Consider the following 20,562-nt stretch of genomic DNA (forward strand, 5'->3'; position numbering starts at 1 on the left):
TGGCTGATTTTTGTATTTTTTGTATTTTTAGTAGAGATAGGGTTTTGCCATGTTGGCTAGGCTGGTCTTGAACTTCTGACCTCAAGTGATCTGCCTTCCTTGGCCTCCCAAAGTGTGTGGGATTACAGCCGTGAGCCACTGCACCTAGCCCCTTTCTGTCTTTGATAACCTATTCTATGAATAAATTTTCTTAAAACTTAGCACTTTAAAGCAGCCATTTTATATTGTGGGTCAGGAATCTGAAAGGAATCTGCTTGGTGGTTCTTTTATAGGGTCTTTCCCATGGTTGCAGTCAGGTGTCTGCTGGAGCTGCAGCCATCTGAAGGCTCTCTTGGGTTGGGCAGGTCATTCACATGGCTGGAATTGATGCTGGCTATCAGTCAGAGCTTATCTCGGCCTGTTGATCATAGCACCCACATGGGTCTCTCAAGCACGGGCCTCTCTCAGAGTAGTTGGATGTCTCACATGGCAGTTTCCCACTGCCCCCAGACAAGCTACCTAAGAGGATCAAGTGGGAGTTGCACTCATTCTAGCCTAGCCTTGGAGGTCACAGAATCATTTTTGCTTTATTCTCTTGGTCAAAGCAGTCACGGAGTTTTCTCAGATTTGAAAGGAGGGGACATAGATCCCACTTCTAGGTGGACGGTGAGTGAAAGAATGTTAGGACCTTGCTTTAAAACAGTCACACCGTCCAGTGACTTTTCCTCCTTCACCCCTCCTTTCTCTCTCTTCCTCTTTAACTCTGCTTTCCTCTGTCTCCCCCTTTCATGCCTCTCTCCAGCTGTTTTCAGTTTTGGAGTTTCTGCACCATACTATGGAACTGTCTCCTTTACTACAACTCCAGAAAACAAGGCAATGAGTCCTTTCACAGATGGACTTACCCTGGGGTTGATGGAGCCAAGCCTCAGGGTCCCTCACTTGAGCAAACCCCTTTTAAGATTCTGGGAGTGCTTCTAGCTATATGTTTAAGTGGTCAGATGACTTGTAATATCTGCAAAAGTACGATATTCTAACCACAATCAACCAATCCACCTTCCCTTTCCATTCTGACCTTTCCCTCTGTCACACTTTTCCTGGCTCAGGTGATGTTGGGGCAACTGCCAGCATTTTAGGCATGCAGATTAAAAGGAAGTTGATTTGGGGATATATTTATTTTGGAGTTAGTAGAATATATTTAGGTTGTCTGCTGTCATTTCTATGTATAGGAAGTTGCTGCTAGCTGTCCTGGTGTAGGAGCAGCAGCAAATAATACTCTTGTTATCTACTGGGCCAATTCCCTTGACATTTAACACTAAGTTATGTGACTAGAGGATGCACTGTAAAATGAATGTTCTTAGCCCAAGATGGATATGGATGGTAGAGGAGAAGCAAGTTTTGAAATGTATGGAGCCAGGAAAACAAGGCTGTGGAGGATTCTTTCAAATATCAGATACATCAATTTTTTTTCTTGAGATGGAGTCTCACTCCACTGTCCAGGCTGGAATGCAATGGAATGATCTTTGGCTCACTGCAGCCTCCACCTCCCAGGTTGAAGTGATTCTCGTGTCTCAGCCTCCCGAGTAGCTGGGACTACAGGTGCATGCCACTACACTGGCTAATTTCTTGTATTTTTAGTAGAGATAGGGTTTCACCATGTTGGCTGGGCTGGTCTTGAACTCCTACCTCAGGTGATCCACCCACCTTGGCCTCCCAAAGTGCTGGGATTACAGGTGTGAGTCACTGTGCCTGGCCCAATTTAGTAATATTATAAATGATCATTCTGCCTTTACTTTTCTCTTACAGGCATGAGCCACCACACCCAGCCAGATACATCAAATTTTAAATAGAAAAAAAAATCAGTCCTTATGGAAGCCTGTTCAGAAGTTCTTTTCTAGTAAGCATATACTTAATACTTCAATATGTACAATTTTAAATGTACCATGCATTTTTTTCTTTTTTTTGATGGAATTGTACAAAAGATAATTTATTAAAATTCCTGTGTTTCTGGACACAAACCTGTAACAGAACTACAGACCTCAAGCATGGCTTCAAGCATTCAGGTATGCATTATGCAACTCACCTATAACAAAAAATAAAATATAATCATATTTTGATCGCCACATTAAATAAAAGACATAGTTATCTTTCCATTCTCTCTACAGAAATTGTGCTTTACAGAACTGATGTCATAAATGTAAACAATGATTTATTAATATTTGTGGGTTTTGTGCAATTTTTACTGTTTGTCAGCCTTTAAAAATTTGCAGTTGATTGCAATTTCCCTCCTCATTTGAAATAATATTCTTTTTTGTACTCATTTGTGTTTGGTTTATTTCTTTCTTTGTCTTTTTCTTTCTTTCTTTCTTTCTTTTTTTTTTTTTTTTTTTTGAGACAGAGTTTCACTCTTGTTGCCCAGGCTGGGGTGCAATGATGCAATCTAGGCTCACTGCAACCTCCGCCTCCCAGGTTCAAACAATTCGCCTGCCTGAGTCTCCTGAGTAGCTGGGATTACAGGCATGCACTACCACGCCTGGCTAATTTTTTTTATATTTTCAGTGGAGCCAGGGTTTCTCCACATTGATCAGGCTAGTTTCAAACTCCCAACCTCAGGTGATCCACCAGCCTCAGCTTCCCAAAGTGCTGGGATTACAGGCATAAGCCACCGTACCTGGCCTGTGCTTAGTTTCTAAAGGAGCTCCTGATTTATCAGGTTTAGACCACACAAAATCTGGATCTGCATTGGCTCCAATCTTAAGCATCTTACAACAATTTTACTAAAGTAACAATGCCACCAGCATTCTCAATTGCAGAATTTTCATACTCCTCTCTCCCTTTTTCGGTGTTACCAGAAAATGTAATGATTTCTTGTTCTCTGAAAATTGCATACAGACAGATGTGAGTATATGTGAATATCAGCATATTGCAGATACGAATTGTTCAGCCTCAGAGAGATCAGATCCTACAGTGCACTTTATTAAGGGAACTGAAAGCTTCATAGGAATACATAGGAGTTCTGAAAGTTGAAGACATAGAGTTTCATACTGAGAAGTGGTCAAAGGGAAGGTCATTATGTTTGAAGAGAAGCTATGCTAAAAGAAAGGGTGTAAGCAATTCCTGGGATTCAGTTTCTGGAACAGCCAACGTTTGGCCCATGGAAGCCAATATGGAGCACCAATCAGGCACACATGGAGAGAGGCCTGGATTATGAACCCAATCCTGGAGGTTGTTCAAGCTCCTCCTTATGCTAATTAGGCCCACCTGTGAAGTAGAAGAATAAGGGGTGAGATACTTGGACCCTGGCCACATTAGGAACCAAATCTTGCAGCTAATGAGAAAAACGAGGTGGGATCGATTTTACATCTTTGGGCAGGAATGGAATGAAGGTGAGTTTGGGGGCTCCTAAAATGATCATGGGTTCTGGTTTGTCCAGTAGAGTCCCAGTTTATGCCTGTCGTCCCAATGTAATAATTAATGGCACCTCAGTTTAAGACATTCTCAAAAGTGACTTGGTTTGGCCAATAAAGTACATGGTTGCTTTGGTTAGAAATAACCTTTAAAAGGTAGAGAATTAGCAACAAGGTTTAGTGCAAAGTAAAGGCCTATAATGATTGGCTGGTGAATGGTGCTCAGAGCTGGGCTGGATTTGCTGGGCCTCCATCTGACCTGGTCTGGGATACTCCACCACTTTTGTTTGCTCTCTACACCCCCTACTCACCTCATACTTGCCAATATCCCTTTGACTAATCCCTCCCTCCCCACCCTCTCTTTCCCAAAATATCCTTCTACTTGTACCACTGCATTGGAGCTGGTTCTGTCATCCCCAGGCCCACCCAGGTCTTTGAATAGACCAGCCAACACCCAGACCACCCAGTGTGTCCTTGGTGAGCACAGGAGACTGGGACCTCTGGGACTTACTGAGCTTTTGGCAGGTGACCATGCAGATATCTTCAGTTTGGAAGTTGTTGTTGTTCCCCTGGCAACCTCCATAAATGAATTCGGAGCAGGTCTTAGTTTTTTTATCGTACCACCAGCGTGGGAAGGAGGCCAAGCAGCAGCCAGGGTCTGGCGGCATACCGCATATATCTGCAGGGAGATCGCAGAACAGAGCTATTTGGGTGCCTGTCTCCCTGGAGAATGTCCATCTCTCCCTTTCTCGGGCCACTGCTCTCTTTGTCTCCACTAAGGAACAAATTTGGTTCAGGGCTCTGCTCCCAATTCAGTGTGCTCCCAATTACCTCTCCGGTCCTTGACTTCCTCATCTGTAAGATGAGAATACAAAAATTCCACCCTGCTTACCTAACAGGGCTGCTGGAAGGAGCAGCTGTGGCATCACATGGCTTCTTTTTCTTTGCCTCCCCAACATCTGAACACTAAATCTGGCTGACTTTGCCTCCTAAATAGCTCTTATTTCCTTTCTGCCACTTTCTTAATTCAAGCATCATTCTCTTTTGCAAGGACTTCCACGAAAGTCCACCAGTTAATCTCCAAGACTTCTCCAGTCTGCTTCACACTGGTTTCCAGAATGGCTGATCTGCTGGACACAGGATGAAGTTCTACCAAACCCAGAAGGACTTGGGAATTCATTTCCTCCTCCTCCTCTCCAGCTTATTTCTTATGCTGCCCAACACCCAAGCTCCCAACTGTATGCTCTAAAAATAGCACGTTCTTACATACCCCATGCCTTTGCACACGCCTGACACATCCAGCCCCCTCTTGATAAGTGCACTCTTGTTCATTCTTTAAAACCCCTGCCAGACATCGACTCTTTTCTGCAGTCTTTCCTGGATTCATTCTTTACTCCTTGCTCTTCTTTATTACTTCTCAGTCTTACACACACATTTATCATTTCCATTTAGTTTCTTGTTTATGTTTTCTGACTCCTCCATGAGAATGTGAGGTTTTTGAGAGGGGATCGCATCTTATGCCATCTTGATAAAGCAGTTTCTCACAGGTAATTTGGCATAGAAAGGATGCTTCATGAGTATTCACAGAAAAAAAAAACCCAAAACCCAAATCTATGGTGGTCTTAAAGAAGCATTTATTGAGCAACTATTTTACCATAGTGCTATGAGGTACAAATAGAGTTCTTTAGAACCTCATAGTCTGAAACACGACAAAACAATAATTATATCATCAGTTAGAGTCAGGCACTATTCTTAGTAGTTGACATCTATTAACATTTAATCTTGTAAAGTAGGTCTTCTTATTGTTCTAATTATGCAGATGAGGAAAGTAAGGTTTGAAGAGGCCAAATAACTTTCCTGAAGCCACACAGATGGCAAAGGATTTGAACATAGGTTAATCTATTGCTTTTGGGATCAAGACCAGACCCCTTACCTGTTCTCCTTCTCTCATTGGCCCCAGCTTCATCTTTCTCTCTTTTTAAAATTTGTTAATTGTTTATTTACCAAGAGAAACTATTTCTCAGCCCACATATTCATGCTTCATGGTTCAGGAACATAAGTCAGTGAGAAACTTCAACCCAGAGAAATTCTATTCCAAAGTCACTTTGCACTCTGAAAGATATCAGCCTTCCTCATCTCTTCAAAATCTGTTCTAGAATTACAATTTCCGTCGAAATCTGTGTATGCCTCATTTCTTGGTTCAGCAACAGTGAGCTTATATAGAGCTGCAATCCCTAGGAATGCAACAAATGCTTGAACAATGTGAAACCACAGGTACTTGGCCAGAAGGCCACACATCCAACATTTGGTCAAGGCACTGAAAACCTAGTTATTGTCTTGATAGGCATGTCAACCTTAAGTAACAAGATTCAGAACATATGATTAAGTAGAGAGTTTATTTGAGCCCAAAACTTGAGGATGGTCGCATGGGAGTGCAGATTCAAGTTGCCCTGAATATACACTACCAGCTTCCTCTTTCTCATCTCTTCCTCACTCTCTGCTTTCCAGTCTTTCTAGGCCTGAACATGCTGCCTCCTGCCACAGAGCCTTTGCACATGCTATTACCTGTGCCTGAAAGGCTATTTTGTCCGATATTTTTTGTCTAAGTACTCATCTTTCAGACCTTAAATCATGGATCCCTTTCCCAGAAAAACCTTTTCTGATCTTCCTGGCCACAATGAGCAAGTGGAACTCATCATGGGTGTCAGGGAACCAATCATATTTGTTGAATGAATAGAATGGATGAATAGTCCTTGATGGTCTTCTTTAGAGCCCAATAATATGGGCAGCGAAGAAAGAGTGCAGGCAGTCTAAGGTGGTCAAGAAAGACATCCTGGATTTATATACACAGAGGAGCCTGAAGAAAAAAACCAGGAAATACATATTATATACTTATCTCTTATAGCTAACATACAACCTGACACAATGTTGGCTTTTGATGAGACTTCGGTGACTACTTGGCATCTCGAGAATCACTGAAGAGTACCCAAGAGACCATGTGGTCCAATATCAACACCTGTCTTATGGATAGGGAAACTGAAGCCCAGAAAGGAAAACTACATTGTTCACATTACGTACCAAGACAGGGGAAGAAATGAAATAAAATCCATGTCTCCCAAGTCCAGGGCTGATAGATTTGTGTCAAGTAGAAGACATAGCTAGACTCTTGGTCAGAGACCAGCCCTCAGTGAAGCAGGAGAGTTAGTGCAGTGCAGGTGGGGGTAGTACATGAGGACATTGGGTAATTCAGAAAGTATCTGAGTTACCTTCTTTGAGAGCTACACATTTCTTTCCACAGCTGTACATGCAACAGTCCATGTCTTCTGGGCAATCTCCGTGTCTGGTACAGTGGTCTATTTCATCCATTGGGCATATCACTTTGATTTTGGGACATGGATCTAAAAGAGGGGAAGATATATTCCTTTGAGGACTTAAAGGAGCCTGTGCTCCGCCTCCCCAGGCCCAGGGCAGCACTGCAGAGTTAGAAAACCTTGTTTCCACTTCACCTGTCCCCAGAAGGTAGTGGCCCTCAGGGGACTCAGGAATTTCACAAGACTGCCCACATCCCCAACCCCATAACAACTCACCATTGGATCCGTAAACCAACCCCTACCCTCTACCCACACCATCTATGAAGTTCCTGAGAGAAAGACGCACTCCTCTGAGACTATTCTGGTCACTCAGCCTTGCTATGCTTGGTTGCTCCCCCAGGAGGCGCTATGATTCTCAGTTATTGAGATGAACATTTCTGGCATCAGAGTGCTGGCCTTTTGAATTCTGTGCAACCCTTGATGTGCCAGGCACTCTCTCTGAGCCCTGATTTTCTCATTTATCCGTAGGGTTGCTTTGAAGACTGATGCAACACAGTTGGAAAAACCATTGTCAAACTGCCTGGGGCAATATAACATAACATAACATAACATAACATAACATAACATAACATAACATAACAACATAACAGTGAGTAATATGGATGAAGCCCCTACTGTGTGCTGGCCTTTTCTCCTTAATACTCATTACAAATTTATGGGTAAGTACTGTTAATATTCACATTTTATAAACAGAGAAATTGGAAGCATAAGGGGATTATATGAATTTGCCAAGGTCACACAGCTACTCATGGGCTGAGCCAGGATTTGAACCAGCAATGTGTGGCTCCTGAGTGCTCACTTTCAACCACTAATTTTCAGTGCTCAGTATATTTAGCTGCTAATTGTGGGTCTTCACATTTCAGCATTCCAAGGGACTTCTGAAGATCATTCTTTATCCCAAAGGCTAGGGTCCTCTGTGAGTATAGGTGTGGGGGGCTGCAGGGAGAACATCTGGAAGCTGACACAGGTGGTATTGTAGGGAGCGGCCTGTTTTCCTTATGGGAAACTCCCTTGGGCTTTCCACTCCTTATTCCATTTCATGAGCTCTAGGTCCAGGCACCTCCAGGAAGAACTCTTTGGAATGGCAGCAAGGAGTCAGTTGCCCCAGATTCAGGTGCCTATATTCACCAAGTGAGTCTCTTACTGAGAGACTCCAGGTAGCTCCCCTATTTCTCACCTGGAACTCCAGGTAAAGATGGAGAAAATAATTACTCATCTGCAAAATTATTCTTTGATCCTTCCTTCTCGCTGAGTCTCCTTTCTCCACTGCAAGGACTGAGTTCCCAATACTTACTATAAAAGAAGGACCCTTCAGCGTGCCCAGGTCCCTGGACGTCCTCTAGAAGGATGAATGGTACCAGGATTGGCAGAAATCCTGAGAGTCCCATGTTAGGAAGTACTGGCCTGGCTGATGGCACCAAAACTAAGAAGGGCTGCTCAGCGGCTCCTACCTCTGCACTTTGCCTGCACTGGTGTGGCTCAGCACTCCAAGAGACAACCCTGGAGACAAGCCAGGCAGACTCCCTTCATCAGGAACACCAGATCCCTGAGGCCATCAGTGTGACTAACTGGTACCTACCCCTGGGGGAAGGTGGGGCTTGATAGGCGGTTTCCAATTCTCAGCAATTGGAGGCTCTCTGGCCTACCAGAGAAAGAGGGCACATCTTGTCTTGGGCTTTCTGGGCTCCCTTAGCAGAAGGGGCTGTTTAACTCGAGAGTCTTCCATTTCTCAGGGGCATTTGAAGGTTAAGAGTATGCTAGTTCTCTTACTTCTTTCGAATTTCACTCTTCTCCTGACACATCTATTCTTATGTTTTATTTTTCTCACTCAGTTTCTTCTCTTTTTTGTATCTCTTTATGTTTTTTACTCTGTGCCTGTCTTTTTCTCTTTTTCAGTGAGTGGCTGTCTGAATCTTTCTCCCTGCCTTTCACTTCTCTCTCTCTTCTTTTGTATGTAAAGATCAATTATATTTATTCTTTAAGTCAGTTGATTTTGCAACAATTGATAAAATCTTTTGTTACTTTGGGACTTCTCTAACTCTGTTCTCACTTTGTCCCTGTTGTCACAGCTATAGCATTGGATAAAAAGTTACACCTTGAAGCATTAAGGCTTGAGCATCTGCACCAAATTTTATATCCTTGGTATAGGCCCGAGTGAGGTGAGGAGCCAGGTACCTGGGCATCAATCCCATCTGGCAAAGGACTGTGGGTAATGAAAGCATTTCTGCAGGATGGCAGCAGGGTGTCTGTGTGCAGCAAGGCATGTCATCAGTGGTGAGTGAGAAATTAATTCCTGTTTATGACTGAATAATAGCCAATGCACATTGACAGCCTCCTACCTCCAAAATTAGTCCCTACTTTTCTGCTGTGGGTTTTCTCTGGCCCCTTGGGAGCCTGTAGAGCTTGCATGCATAAAAGTCTGAAAGAGCAAGGGATTTAGCATCTCTGACACCCAGTGGGCATTGGGAGTCAGTGGACAAATAGCTTAGCTTCCCATAACAGGAGACAGATTAAGAAAATGTGCGATCTGATATCCAGAATCTATAAGGAACTTAAACAAATTTACAAGAAAATAAAATCAAAAAGTGGGGAAAGAACACGAACAGACACTTCTCAAAAGAAGACATTTACGCAGCCAACAAACATACGAAAAAAAGCTCAGCATCACTGATCATCAAAGAAATGCAAATCAAAACCACAATGAGGTACCATCTCATGCCAGTCAGAATGCTGATTATTAAAACGTCAAGAAACAACAGATGCTGGCACAGCTGTGGAGAAATACGAATGCTTTTACACTGTTGGCAAGAATGTAAATTAGTTCAACCATTGTGGAAGACAGTGTGATTATTCCTTAAAGATTTAGAACTGGAAATACCATTTGACCCAGCAATCTCATTACTGGGTATATACCCAAAAGAATATAAATCATTCTGTTATAAAGATACATGTATGCGTATGCTCATTGCAGCACTATTTACAATAGCAAAGACATGGAATCAACCCAAATGTCCATCAATGATAGACTGGATAAAGAAAGTGTAGTACATATATACCATGGAATACTACTCAGCCATAAAAAGGAATGAGTTCACATCCATGGCAGGGACGTGGATAAAGCTGGAAGCCATTATCCTCAGCAAACTAACACAGGAACAGAAAACAAAACACTGCCAGTTCTCACTTGTAAGTGGGAGCTGAACAATGAGAACACACGGACATTGGGAGGGGAACAGCACACACTGTGGCCTGTTGAGGGGGCAGGGGGAGGGAAAGCATCAGGGGCACGTGGGCTTGATACCCAGGTGATGGTTTGATAGGTATAGCAAACCACTATGCCACACACTTACCTGTGTAACAAACCTGCAGGTCCTGCCCATGTATCCTAGAACTTAAAATAAAATAAAAGGAAATAATTTTTAAAAAGAAAATGTGGAAGCCTGTTTTACATGATTCTTTAAAAGGTCCCCAGTAGGATTGAGCCACAGTGATAACCAGCTCATAATAGACTCTTCTGTCGTCCCTGAATTACTCATCCCACTCCCCCATCCTGTATGTCTTGGGAGGTCTCCCAAACAAACTACCTGCACCCATGCCCTTTTCCAAGGGGTCGTTTCTAGAGGATCCAGACTAAGTCATTGTCCTTGGGCCCTTGCCTAAAAAGCATTTTACAATCTTTTGTGGAAACAGAGGTATATAACAATGACAGTATCCCCGGAGCTCACAACTCTTCAACGTTCTGATTGTCTTTACTCCCTTGAATGATATTCCCAGAAGCCTCAATGATCCCTTACTCTACAAGTACAATGTTCCAAAAAGATGTCAATTATTCAGCCTCAGAGGCACGGGACTTCATCAAGTACTTTATTGGAAAAAATTGAGAGTGACACAGTATAAACTGGGAGCTCTAGAGGCCGGAGATAAAGGGGACATAAGAATGAAATCAAAACAGACGGATATTGTGCATCAAAAGAGGCCAAGACTGGGGAAGAGGAGGTGGATGCAGGCGTTCTGTTTTGGGAAAGGCTAGGATCTCGGAATGCTGAGAGTGAAACTGGAAGTCAATTTAGAGCATCAGTCAGATACACGGACAGTCCACAGAGCATGAGCCACATTCTGGTGGTTCTTCCAGTGCGTGCTTATCCATTCAGGGAATGCCTGTCAAGAACATAGGACAGAAACAGTTGAGCATCTTGGGTTCAACTTATCTTTGGAGGTTGAAGTTACATTTATACATCTTTTCACAGAAAGATACTAAAAAGAAGTGGATTTGCTTTGGGGAGTTCTCCGTCTCCTTCAAAGAAAAATGAATAGGAATTGCTGGCAAAGAGTTTTATTGAGGACATCGATGGCTTGGAAGAGTTGATTGGTCAACCTATCTAGCTTTAACGTCCTGTGCCTCTTCTGCAGTTCATCTCTGAGATTTCACCACTTCTGTACCCTTCCTCTACCCCGCCTAACTCCCCTCATACTTGCCAACATTGATTACTTCTACGTCCCTCTCATCCTCAGTTCCCAGAAAGTAACTTTGTCTACCCCTTTGCCAGGTGCATTCTGACCTCCTGGTTGGAGCTGGTTCTATCAGCACCAGGTCTGCCAAAGATGTAGCTGTCCTGAAATGAACCAGCCAACACCCAGACCTCCCAGCCTGGCACTGGAGAAGATGAACGAGCGGGACCCCCAGGACTCACGTTTTTTCCTGCAGGTGTTCAGGCAGTTGGTTTCAGATTGGAAGTTGTTATTGTTTCCCTGGCAGCCACCATAGATAAAGATAGAGCAAGTATCATTTTTCTTGTCATACCACCAACGACGGAAAAAAGCCATGCAGGGGCCAGTTTCTTTCGGCATTTCGCACACATCTGCAGAGAGACTCCAGAGTTGAAAACTCAGAGTGCCTACTCCAGAAATGAACAGGTGTTATTATTCTCCCTGAAAACCGCTATAGATGAAATTGGAATAGGCTCCTTTTCCCTTGTCACACAGCAGGAGTACAGCTCCACTGACATACTGTACACATTTGCAAAGAGACCCCAGGATGGGCAGCTGTATCCCTGGAGATAGCGTTGTTGCAGGTATAATTAGTTAAAATGAGGTCAGACTAAAGTAGGGTGGGCCCCTGTAGCGATATGACTGATGTCCTTATAAAAACAGGTGAATTTGGACAGAGGCATACACACTGGAAGAATACCACATGAATGTGAAGGCAGAGACTGGGGTGATGTGTCTACAAGCCAAGGAGCACCAAAGATTGCCTTCAAACCACCAGAAGCTAGGAGAGAGGAATGGAACATGCTTCTTCCCCATAACCCTGACAAGGGACCAACGGTGCAGATACCTTGATCTCGGACTTCTGAGGAACTGTGAGACCATACATTTCTGTTGTTTAAGCCACCCAGTCAATGGTACTTCGTTATAGTAACTTTAGCAAGCAAATACAGGTCCCAACTAAATTATGCTTACACAGTTCCATATGAGTAAATCTCCACTGCTAAGCAATTAGGTCCTGTTGATTTTTACCTCCTAATAGTTCACCTCTCTGCCAGTCTCTTTAATATAAGCCTCAGTGTCTCGTGCCTGGGCTGTTGAGATAACCTCAGATTGATCCCTCTGCCTCCAGTCCTGGCCCTTCCAATCAATCCTTCATGCCTCCCACCAGAGAGAAGGATCTGATGGATCTGAAAGTCAGGCTCATCATGTCATTCCACAGATAAGACCTACCTCGACTTCACGACCATGTCCTCACTTGACCCACAAGGCCCTTCATTGCCTGGCTCCTACTGTGATGCTGGCCTCCTCCCCTGCCGCAGAACCCTCTGAGCCACATGCTTCAGAAATATTCAGCACACTACCCCATACCTCTATCCTTTGCACTGCTCACAGTGACACTCCTCTTCTTCCTTCAAAACCTTTCTCAGACATCAACTGCTGTGATGTCTCCCTTGACTCCATTCTATATTCCTCACCACCACACCTTGCTTCAGAATCTTGTGCATTCATTTTTTATTTATTTATGTGCTCATATGCTTCTAGGAACAAGAAAAGGCATGAGCTCTGCTATTTAGGAACCCCCAGCCAAGAATTACAAACAAGAGAATAGGTTATCAGGTGGCTATTATGTGCCAGTCATTGCTCTAAGCACATCATGCAGATCAATTTATCTGATCCTCAAAATAACCTTTTGCACCGATCCCTTTATTATCTGAGGAAACTGAGGCACGGGAAGGGAAAGTTGTTAATTTATCCAAGACAAAAAGGCTGGTACAAACTGGAGGTAAGAGTTGAACTCAGGATGTCTGCATTCAGAATCCTTACCTGCTGACATATGAGTGACTTAGCCTCCGGCCTGCCCACTCTACTTCTGTCAAGTCTTGTTTACTTTACCTCCCATGTACCTTTCAAACACATCCTACTCTTCTTCATTCCCTCAGCTATTTCTAGTTCTGGCCACCACTTCTATCATCCTGAAGTCCTTTAAGACACTCTGTTCCTCCTATTTTAACCTCTGTAGATGTAGTATGAACCTGGTCATGTGACTGGCCCACCTTGGTGGATTGCCATGGCCCTTAGGATCAAGGCAAGACTCTTTCATCTGGCCCACCATACCTGAATTGTTTGATCTCTGCCCATCCAGGATCTGTTTTCCCTGTACCATGCTCGTGCTCACTCTGCATTCTGGCCTCCTCAGGCCCCACCATTGAGCCTTGTGGATGCTACTCCCTGTGCTTGGAAAACCCTTCCACCATTTTTTGCCTAAAGCATTACCCATCTTTCTCAACTCAACTCCAGATTCGCTTTCTCAGAGAAGGTAATTCCAACCTCCCTGATCACGCTGAGCAGATCAAATCCGAAATTGGGTCTCAGAGGCACTCAACCAATATTTGTTAAATGAATGAAAAAATAATCTTTGATAGTCTTTTCACATCCCAGGGAGATGGGCATGAAATTAAGATGCAGCAGAAAGGAAAAACCCTCTTCTGGAGTGGTCAGGAGAGGTATTTTGGTGCAAAGTTGGATTTGTGTAGTCAGAGAGGTGGTCACTCCATACAAAAGAGCTAGAAAATATAAATGGCTTAATTTATCACTTGCAGCAACAATGTTGGTATATGTTAGGGCAACGATGGCCACCTGGAGGCTCAAAAAAATTATAAGAGTGACAGGTAACCAAATAGCCAAAAAAAATCTGTTTCAATCCCACTCCTTCACCACTCATTTGTTTTGGTGAGGATAAGAATGGGCCGGGTGCGGTGGCTCAAGCCTGTAATCCCAGCACTTTGGGAGGCCAAGGCGAGTGGATCACGAGGTCAAGAGATCGAGACCATCCTGGTCAACATGGTGAAACCCCGTCTCTACTAAAAATACAAAAAAATTAGCTGGGCAAGGTGGCACGTGCCTGTAATCTCAGCTACTCAGGAGGCTGAGGCAGGAGAATTGCCTGAACCCAGGAGGCGGAGGTTGCAGTGAGCCGAGATCGCGCCATTGCACTCCAGCCTGGGTAACAAGAGCGAAACTCCGTCTCAAAAAAAAAAAAAAAAAAAAAAAAGAATGACCTTATCCTATCAAGTAATGTTTGAGACTCAGTTTCAAACTGAGTCTCAAACATTACTTGATAGGATAAGGTCATTACTATTGTCACATACCATATTCGGCACAGTTATGAATCTAAATCACAGGTCTTCCGAGTCCAGCAGTTTTGCCAGAGACAGCCCTCAGCGACAAGGGCACAAAGCCAGCCCAGGAAGGCAGAAGGTGAGGGTGTGGCAGGGAGGGGTTGGTTATTCTGAGGCTCTGAATATTACCTTGTTTGATATCAAAACATTTTTTTCCGCAGCTGAAGACACAACACTTGTTGTTGTCCGGGCATTGTCTGTGCTTTGTACACACATCCCTCTCTTTGAATGCACATTCTTCTTTGATTCTGGGACATCTCTCTAGGGAAGGAGCAGTTTTACAGCCGTGAGCCTTGGAGAGCACAGTGTCTCCCCGCTTTGCCGGACACAAGGCAATTCTGGAGAGTCAGGGAAGTTTGTTTCCACTTTGCTCCCCTCCAGGAGTTCTTTTCCTCGAGGCGGCCTCACTCACTTCCCTACGGCCTACACCCCGCTCCCTCCTGACCATTCCTCCCTCTCTTCCCATCCCCCCAGCTCCATCCCTTCTCAAACACCAGTGATATTTGGGCTAGATAATTCTTTGTTTGAGGGGCTGAACTGGGCATTGTAGGATGTTTAGCAGCATCCCAGGCCTCTTTCCATCAGACCCCAGTAGCAGTCTCTGGCTGTAACAACCAAAATTGTCTCCAGGCACTGCAAAGTTCCCCTGGAAGGCAAAATAGCCCCTTTACAGGCCACTGGATTAAGATGATGTGATATTTTTGGCCTTGTTGAAGAATCAATGTTTGGAAGTTCCTCTAGGTGGTGATATTATACAGCGATTAGTATCACTTACCCAGGAGCCAGTTTAAATTTCGAATTCTGACTCTTGGTCTGAATTCTGACCCTCTCTGATCCTTGGTTTCATCATCTGTAAAATCGTTTTGCCCTTAAGGAGTTGTGAGAAAGCAATGAGACAAAGTATATAAAGCTCTAATCTTAGTAACAGATAGATACACAGTCATATTAACTAACATTTGCTCAGTACTTACCATAAGCCGAGCACTCTTCTAAGCATTTAAAATGTATGATCTCATTCAACCTTGATAATCACTCTATGAAGGAAGTTGTGTTAATATCCTCATTTTACAGATGCGGAAACTGAGGCCCACGAAATTTAAGTAACTTGCCCAAGATTACATGGCTACCAAGATTTGAACCCACCTAGTCTGACTCCAGATCCCTCTGTTGTTTTAGAAATCCCTTTTCAGAAATCCTTCCTTCCTGAGTGTTCAGCAAATGATAACGATAATTATTGTTACATTATAGTCATGGAACATTAGTGTCTTAAGTTTAAAGGGACTTCTGGATACTGTCTTTTATCTCAAAGTTAGGGAACCCCTAGGGATACAGGGACCCTTTATGGGACTACATTTGAAAGAACCAGGAGTTGATAGAGATGACGGTTCAAGAAAAGGGGACTGTTTTGCTTGTGGGGTAAGGAGAAGGTCTCTTGGTTTCGTGGATTCCTGTAGCACCTACCCTAAATGCTAGATTCTGTGACTCCCTTCCAACTCCTTGATAAAGACTCTCCACTTCAAAGGCGCTGAAAGTGAGGATTGCCGAAGTAGGGGTTTCTGCATTCCCAGAAGGGATCTTCCACAGGAGGGAGCTTACAAATCTCTCTCTCCTCTCCCAACCTGGGACCTGGCTAAGATGGTGGAAAGCAACCCAGATCTGAAGAGTTGTTCCCTGATCCCTCCTCCCAGCAAACTCCCCTCTCTCTAGGGCAAGGGCCAAGGCCCAATACTTACTGGCAAATAACCAATCAGTCAGACCAGGTCCCTGGACATTCACTAAGAAGATGAATAGCACCAAGAGGCTCAATAGTCCAGAAGATCCCATGCTGAAGAGAGACTGGCCTTTCCTGTGGTTCCAGAATTTGAATGATCAGCTGCTGTGGCCCAGCCTATTCCTTCAGTAGCCAGCACCTTGGATATAAGAACTGGAGACAAGCCAGCCACTCCCTTTCTTGCTGGGAACATTTAGTTCCCAAGGTCATAAATGGAACTAACCCCCCCCCCACTCACCCAGCTCACAGCTTGGGAGGAAGGGTCTCTTTATTGAATGGATCTTGGTCCTTACACCCCTAAGCTGCACTGGGCTGGGGGCTCTAGTCAGCCCTGGGGAGTGGGCAAAGCGTGTCTCCCACTTTCCAGGCTACCTTCAGAGGGAATGCCACCATCATGGGTCTTCATCTTGATAACTTGGAGAGCAGTGGAGTGTCCTCGTTCTTCATTCATTTTCCAGCGTACATGCACACTTACTAGCACACCCCTCTGCTTATCTCTGACAATGTGTCTCTGTTGGTCTCTTGGTATCTCATCGTTTAACGGTGCCTCTCTGTGCCTGTGTCTGTTTCTCTTTCCCCATGGTCTCTGTGTTCCTTTCTCCCTCTCCCGTAGTTTCCTCCCATCCTTCTCTCTTTTATTTTATCTTTGGTTCACTCACATTCTTTGACCAAGACCAAAGAATAAAGATGTTGCCACAGAGCAGGGTGTAGAGGAGAAATTAGGACAACAGAGTCTTCAAAGAGTGTTTCTCTGTGCTGCTTTCAGAGCAAGAGAGGATATCAAAGCTTAAAGGGAGCCTCAACCATCAAGCCCAGCTCCTTGTTGTCTAAGGAACTATGAAGTAAAGGGACTTGCCTGAGAGACTACAGTGGAATAAAGTTCAGTAACCCAGCAGAGTTTCGGGATTCTAACTGGGCCAGTAGAGGAGCCGTGGGAAAGCGGTGCTGGAGAACGTGGGCAGCTCTCCTTCCTATAGCCACAGAATCTACACCAGCCACTCAGCCAGTCCTGAGAAGGAGAAAGACACTCTTCATAGAGTAAATGTTATCCCTGAGGCTCCCGTTTTCTTCTCTAACTAGGTGTTGCCCTTTTGGGCCAAGTTTGTTCTCCAAGTTTTCCTACATGACAGACAGAGGCCAAAGACAGGCTTATCATCAGAGAGTGACTGTATGGTCACAAAATTTAGGATCAGAGACAGAGCCCCTGTAAGAATCCCATTCCACCAACTTCACAATCTCTCTTAAAGAGACTAGTGAATCAAATTTCTTTTTTTCTTTTCTTTTCTCTTCTCTTCTTTTCTTCTTTTCTTTTTTTCTTTTTTCTTAAAGACAGTCTTGCTCTGTCACCCAGGCTGGTGTGCAGTGGCACAATCTTGGCTCACTGAAACATCCACCTCCCTGGTTCAAGCAATTCGTGCTTCAGCCTCCCGAGTAGCTGGGATTACAGGCATGCACCATCATGCACGGCTAATTTTTGTATTTTTAGTAGAGATTGGGTATCACCCTGTTGGCCAGGCTGGTCTCCACCTCCTGCCCTCAAGCAACTCACCTCACCCACCTAAGCCTCCCAACATGTTGGGATTACAGGCGTGAGCCACCGTGCCTGGCTAGAATTTCTAATGGACAAGTAAGATGTCCTAAGCAGTGCTGTTTCACTTATTTTATTTCCCATATTCTCACAAACTCAGCCCAGGCTGGAGTAAAAACTGGAATATCCAAGTGGAAGGGCTCTGAGGGATCATCAAGCCCCATTTCTCATTTTATAGATAAGAATCATAAGGCCCAGAAGTGGATATATTTTCTTGTAGAGTTGAAGATAGAGAAGAAGGGTGAGTTCAAGGGAATGAAGAGATGTCTTTAGTGGAGATGGAGGCTGAACACCCACAGAGTCAGTAAATTTCCAAATGGTACCCAGGGTCCCTAATTAAAGCTGTATTTTTTTTCCTAAATTTTATTGAAAATAAATTAACTACCTTTGTGGTTGTTGCATTCCATTCTGTCTTGCCTAATTTTCAGGCTCGATCCAAGCATCTCACTTTCTAACCAGGTAAAATAAAATTTATGACTTTGGGACTTGGGATGAATCATGGTTTTGGCCCCTTCTCTCCAGAAACTTTTTGGAGAAGGCTGGGTAAGGACTCATCTGAGGTTTTGCCTCTCCTTTTGTCATCCCCTCTATTGAGGGCCATGGTGTCTGACCTCTGTCTCAGTGTCAATTCTCTTCAGAACAGGGGACGCCAATGAGAACCAAGCAGATCAGCTTCTACCTGGCACCTCCTGCTTTTTCACTCGCCCAAGACCTGTCACATGGACTGATTTTCTGTCACTGGCTTCCTGTGTTGTTCCCTCTGCCTCTAATTTTATTATTAACTTACATGTTTGCTCTACCAAGTAAGCTCCAAAGTCCATTAAACAGGTCTGTGTCTAGAACGTAGTGCTTACAACATGAATAGTCTCAAAATAAACACTCAGTACATCCTGCTGGATGAGCAAGGTAGGTGTTGGGAATTGGTAGGTGTGTGAATAGGTAGGTAGATATGTGGATGGGTGGATGGCTGGTAGAGTGATGAGTGGGAAGATGGTTGAACAGGAAGAGGGATTAGTGAAGGAAGCATGGATATTTGGGCACATGAATGCATGGATTATGGATGGGTAGATGATTGGTGAATAAGTGGATTGGATTGAATATAAGGATGGATAGGGTAGTGATGGGATAGGTGAGCCTATTGATGGAGGCCATTCGAATGAAAGGTGGATGAGTGCATTGGTAGGTGGATGGAGGGAGGTAGGTATAGAAATTATGAATGTGTATTTTGATGGGTATGAAACTGTGTGTGTGTGTGTGTGTGTGTGTGTGTGTGTGCAGATCAAGTGGGAGGAGAGAGATCAATAATAGGAAGATGAATTAAAGGCTGGATGGGCAAGTGAGTCTGTAGAAGAAAGATGATTAAGAAGGGCAAGTGGATAGAAATATGGAGTGGGCAAATACTAAGTTGAAAGGTGTGTCAGGAAAGGGATGGGAGGGGTAGGTGAGTGGGGATTGGGTATCTGCATGTCTTGACTGAATGGATAGGTGAGTAACAGGATTGAATGGTTAGTAAGTAAATAGGTGGGTAGAAACATGAATGTACAAGTAAAAACACTAACCAAAGTTAAAGATATAAAAAGAATTGTATGGAGAACAATTTATACTACTCTAAAGTAATACATGTAAAAATATAGGAAAAAAATGGATTAATTTTACCAAAATACAAAAGACTAAAATTTGCAGAAGAGGAGGTAGAAAACCTGCAGATGAAAAATAAGATGAAATATTTTAAAATTACTAAAATATACCACTAGAAAGACACTGACCTAGATGATTTTGGAGCTGAATTTTGGTAGCCTTCAAACAACACAGAATTGATATATTATGTAAAATATTTCAGATCATAGAAAAGGTAGATATATTTCCCAATTAGTTCCCATACTCATGTTTTTTAAGTAATGTGACCCAAATAGAAAAACAAATAAAAAACATAGACCTATTTTTCTTTTGACTATAGATGTGAAAATTCAAAATAGACTATTAGCTAAAAAGAATCAATAACATATTGATACAATACACTGCAATTAAGGTTATCCTAAGTATATTGATATAATACATTGCAATTAAGCTTATTAAGAATGCAAGGATGGCTCAAAAAAAATTAACAAGTTATTATGCCAACAAATTAGAAGAGAAAAATTATCATGTGACTGTATGCTCAAATTTGATAAAATTCAGCAGTCATTTTTAGTAGCAGCTATAAATTGATAGGAAATAAGCTTAAAAAGGAAGTAAATAGCCAGGCATGGTGGCTCTCGCCTGTAATCCCAGGACTTTCGGAGGCTGAAGCAGGTGGATCACCTGAGGTCAGGAGTTTACAACCAGCCTGGCCAACATGGGGAAACCCCATCTCTACTAAAAATGCAGAAAATTAGCCGGGCATGGTGGTGGGCACCTGTAATACGAGCTACTCAGGAGGCTGAGGCAGGAGAATCGTTTGAACCCAGGAGGCAGAGGTTGCAGTGATCATGCCACTGCACTCCAGCCTGGGCACCAAGAGCAAAACTGTCTAAAGGAAGGAAGGAAGGAAAGAAGGAAGGAAGGAAGGAAGGAAGGAAGGAAGGAAGGAAGGAAGGAAGGAAGGAAAGAAGGAAGGAAGGAAGGAAGGAAGGAAGGAAAGAAGGAAGGAAGGAAGGAAGGAAGGAAGGAAGGAAGGAAGGAAAGAAGGAAGGAAGGAAGGAAGGAAGGAAAGAAGGAAGGAAGGAAGGAAAGAAGGAAGGAAGGAAAGAAGGAAGGAAGGAAAGAAGGAAGGAAGGAAGGAAGGAAGGAAGGAAGGAAGGAA

At 43.6% G+C, this 20,562-nt stretch overlaps 2 protein-coding genes across 2 annotated transcripts; both read right to left on the bottom strand.

Annotated features, from left to right (window-relative positions):
- Window positions 1-376: 376 nt before the first annotated feature.
- Window positions 377-8,142, bottom strand: LOC141585562 (WAP four-disulfide core domain protein 6-like). The gene is given in 5 exon segments (XM_074405403.1): window positions 377-498; window positions 3,895-3,999; window positions 4,002-4,086; window positions 6,666-6,781; window positions 8,049-8,142. Coding segments are annotated over 5 exon segments (522 nt in total).
- Window positions 8,143-11,463: 3,321 nt separating this feature from the next.
- On the bottom strand, window positions 11,464-16,245 carry LOC101027907 (eppin). Its single transcript, XM_039479604.2, has 3 exons — window positions 16,155-16,245; window positions 14,551-14,682; window positions 11,464-11,624 (listed from the first exon to the last, which is right to left on the bottom strand). Exons 1-3 carry the CDS (start codon window positions 16,243-16,245, stop codon window positions 11,464-11,466), a joined length of 384 nt encoding a protein of 127 aa, XP_039335538.1.
- Window positions 16,246-20,562: the final 4,317 nt, after the last annotated feature.

The sequence above is a fragment of the Saimiri boliviensis genome, chromosome 9 (assembly GCF_048565385.1).
Source record: "Saimiri boliviensis isolate mSaiBol1 chromosome 9, mSaiBol1.pri, whole genome shotgun sequence".
Lineage (NCBI taxonomy): Eukaryota > Metazoa > Chordata > Mammalia > Primates > Cebidae > Saimiri > Saimiri boliviensis.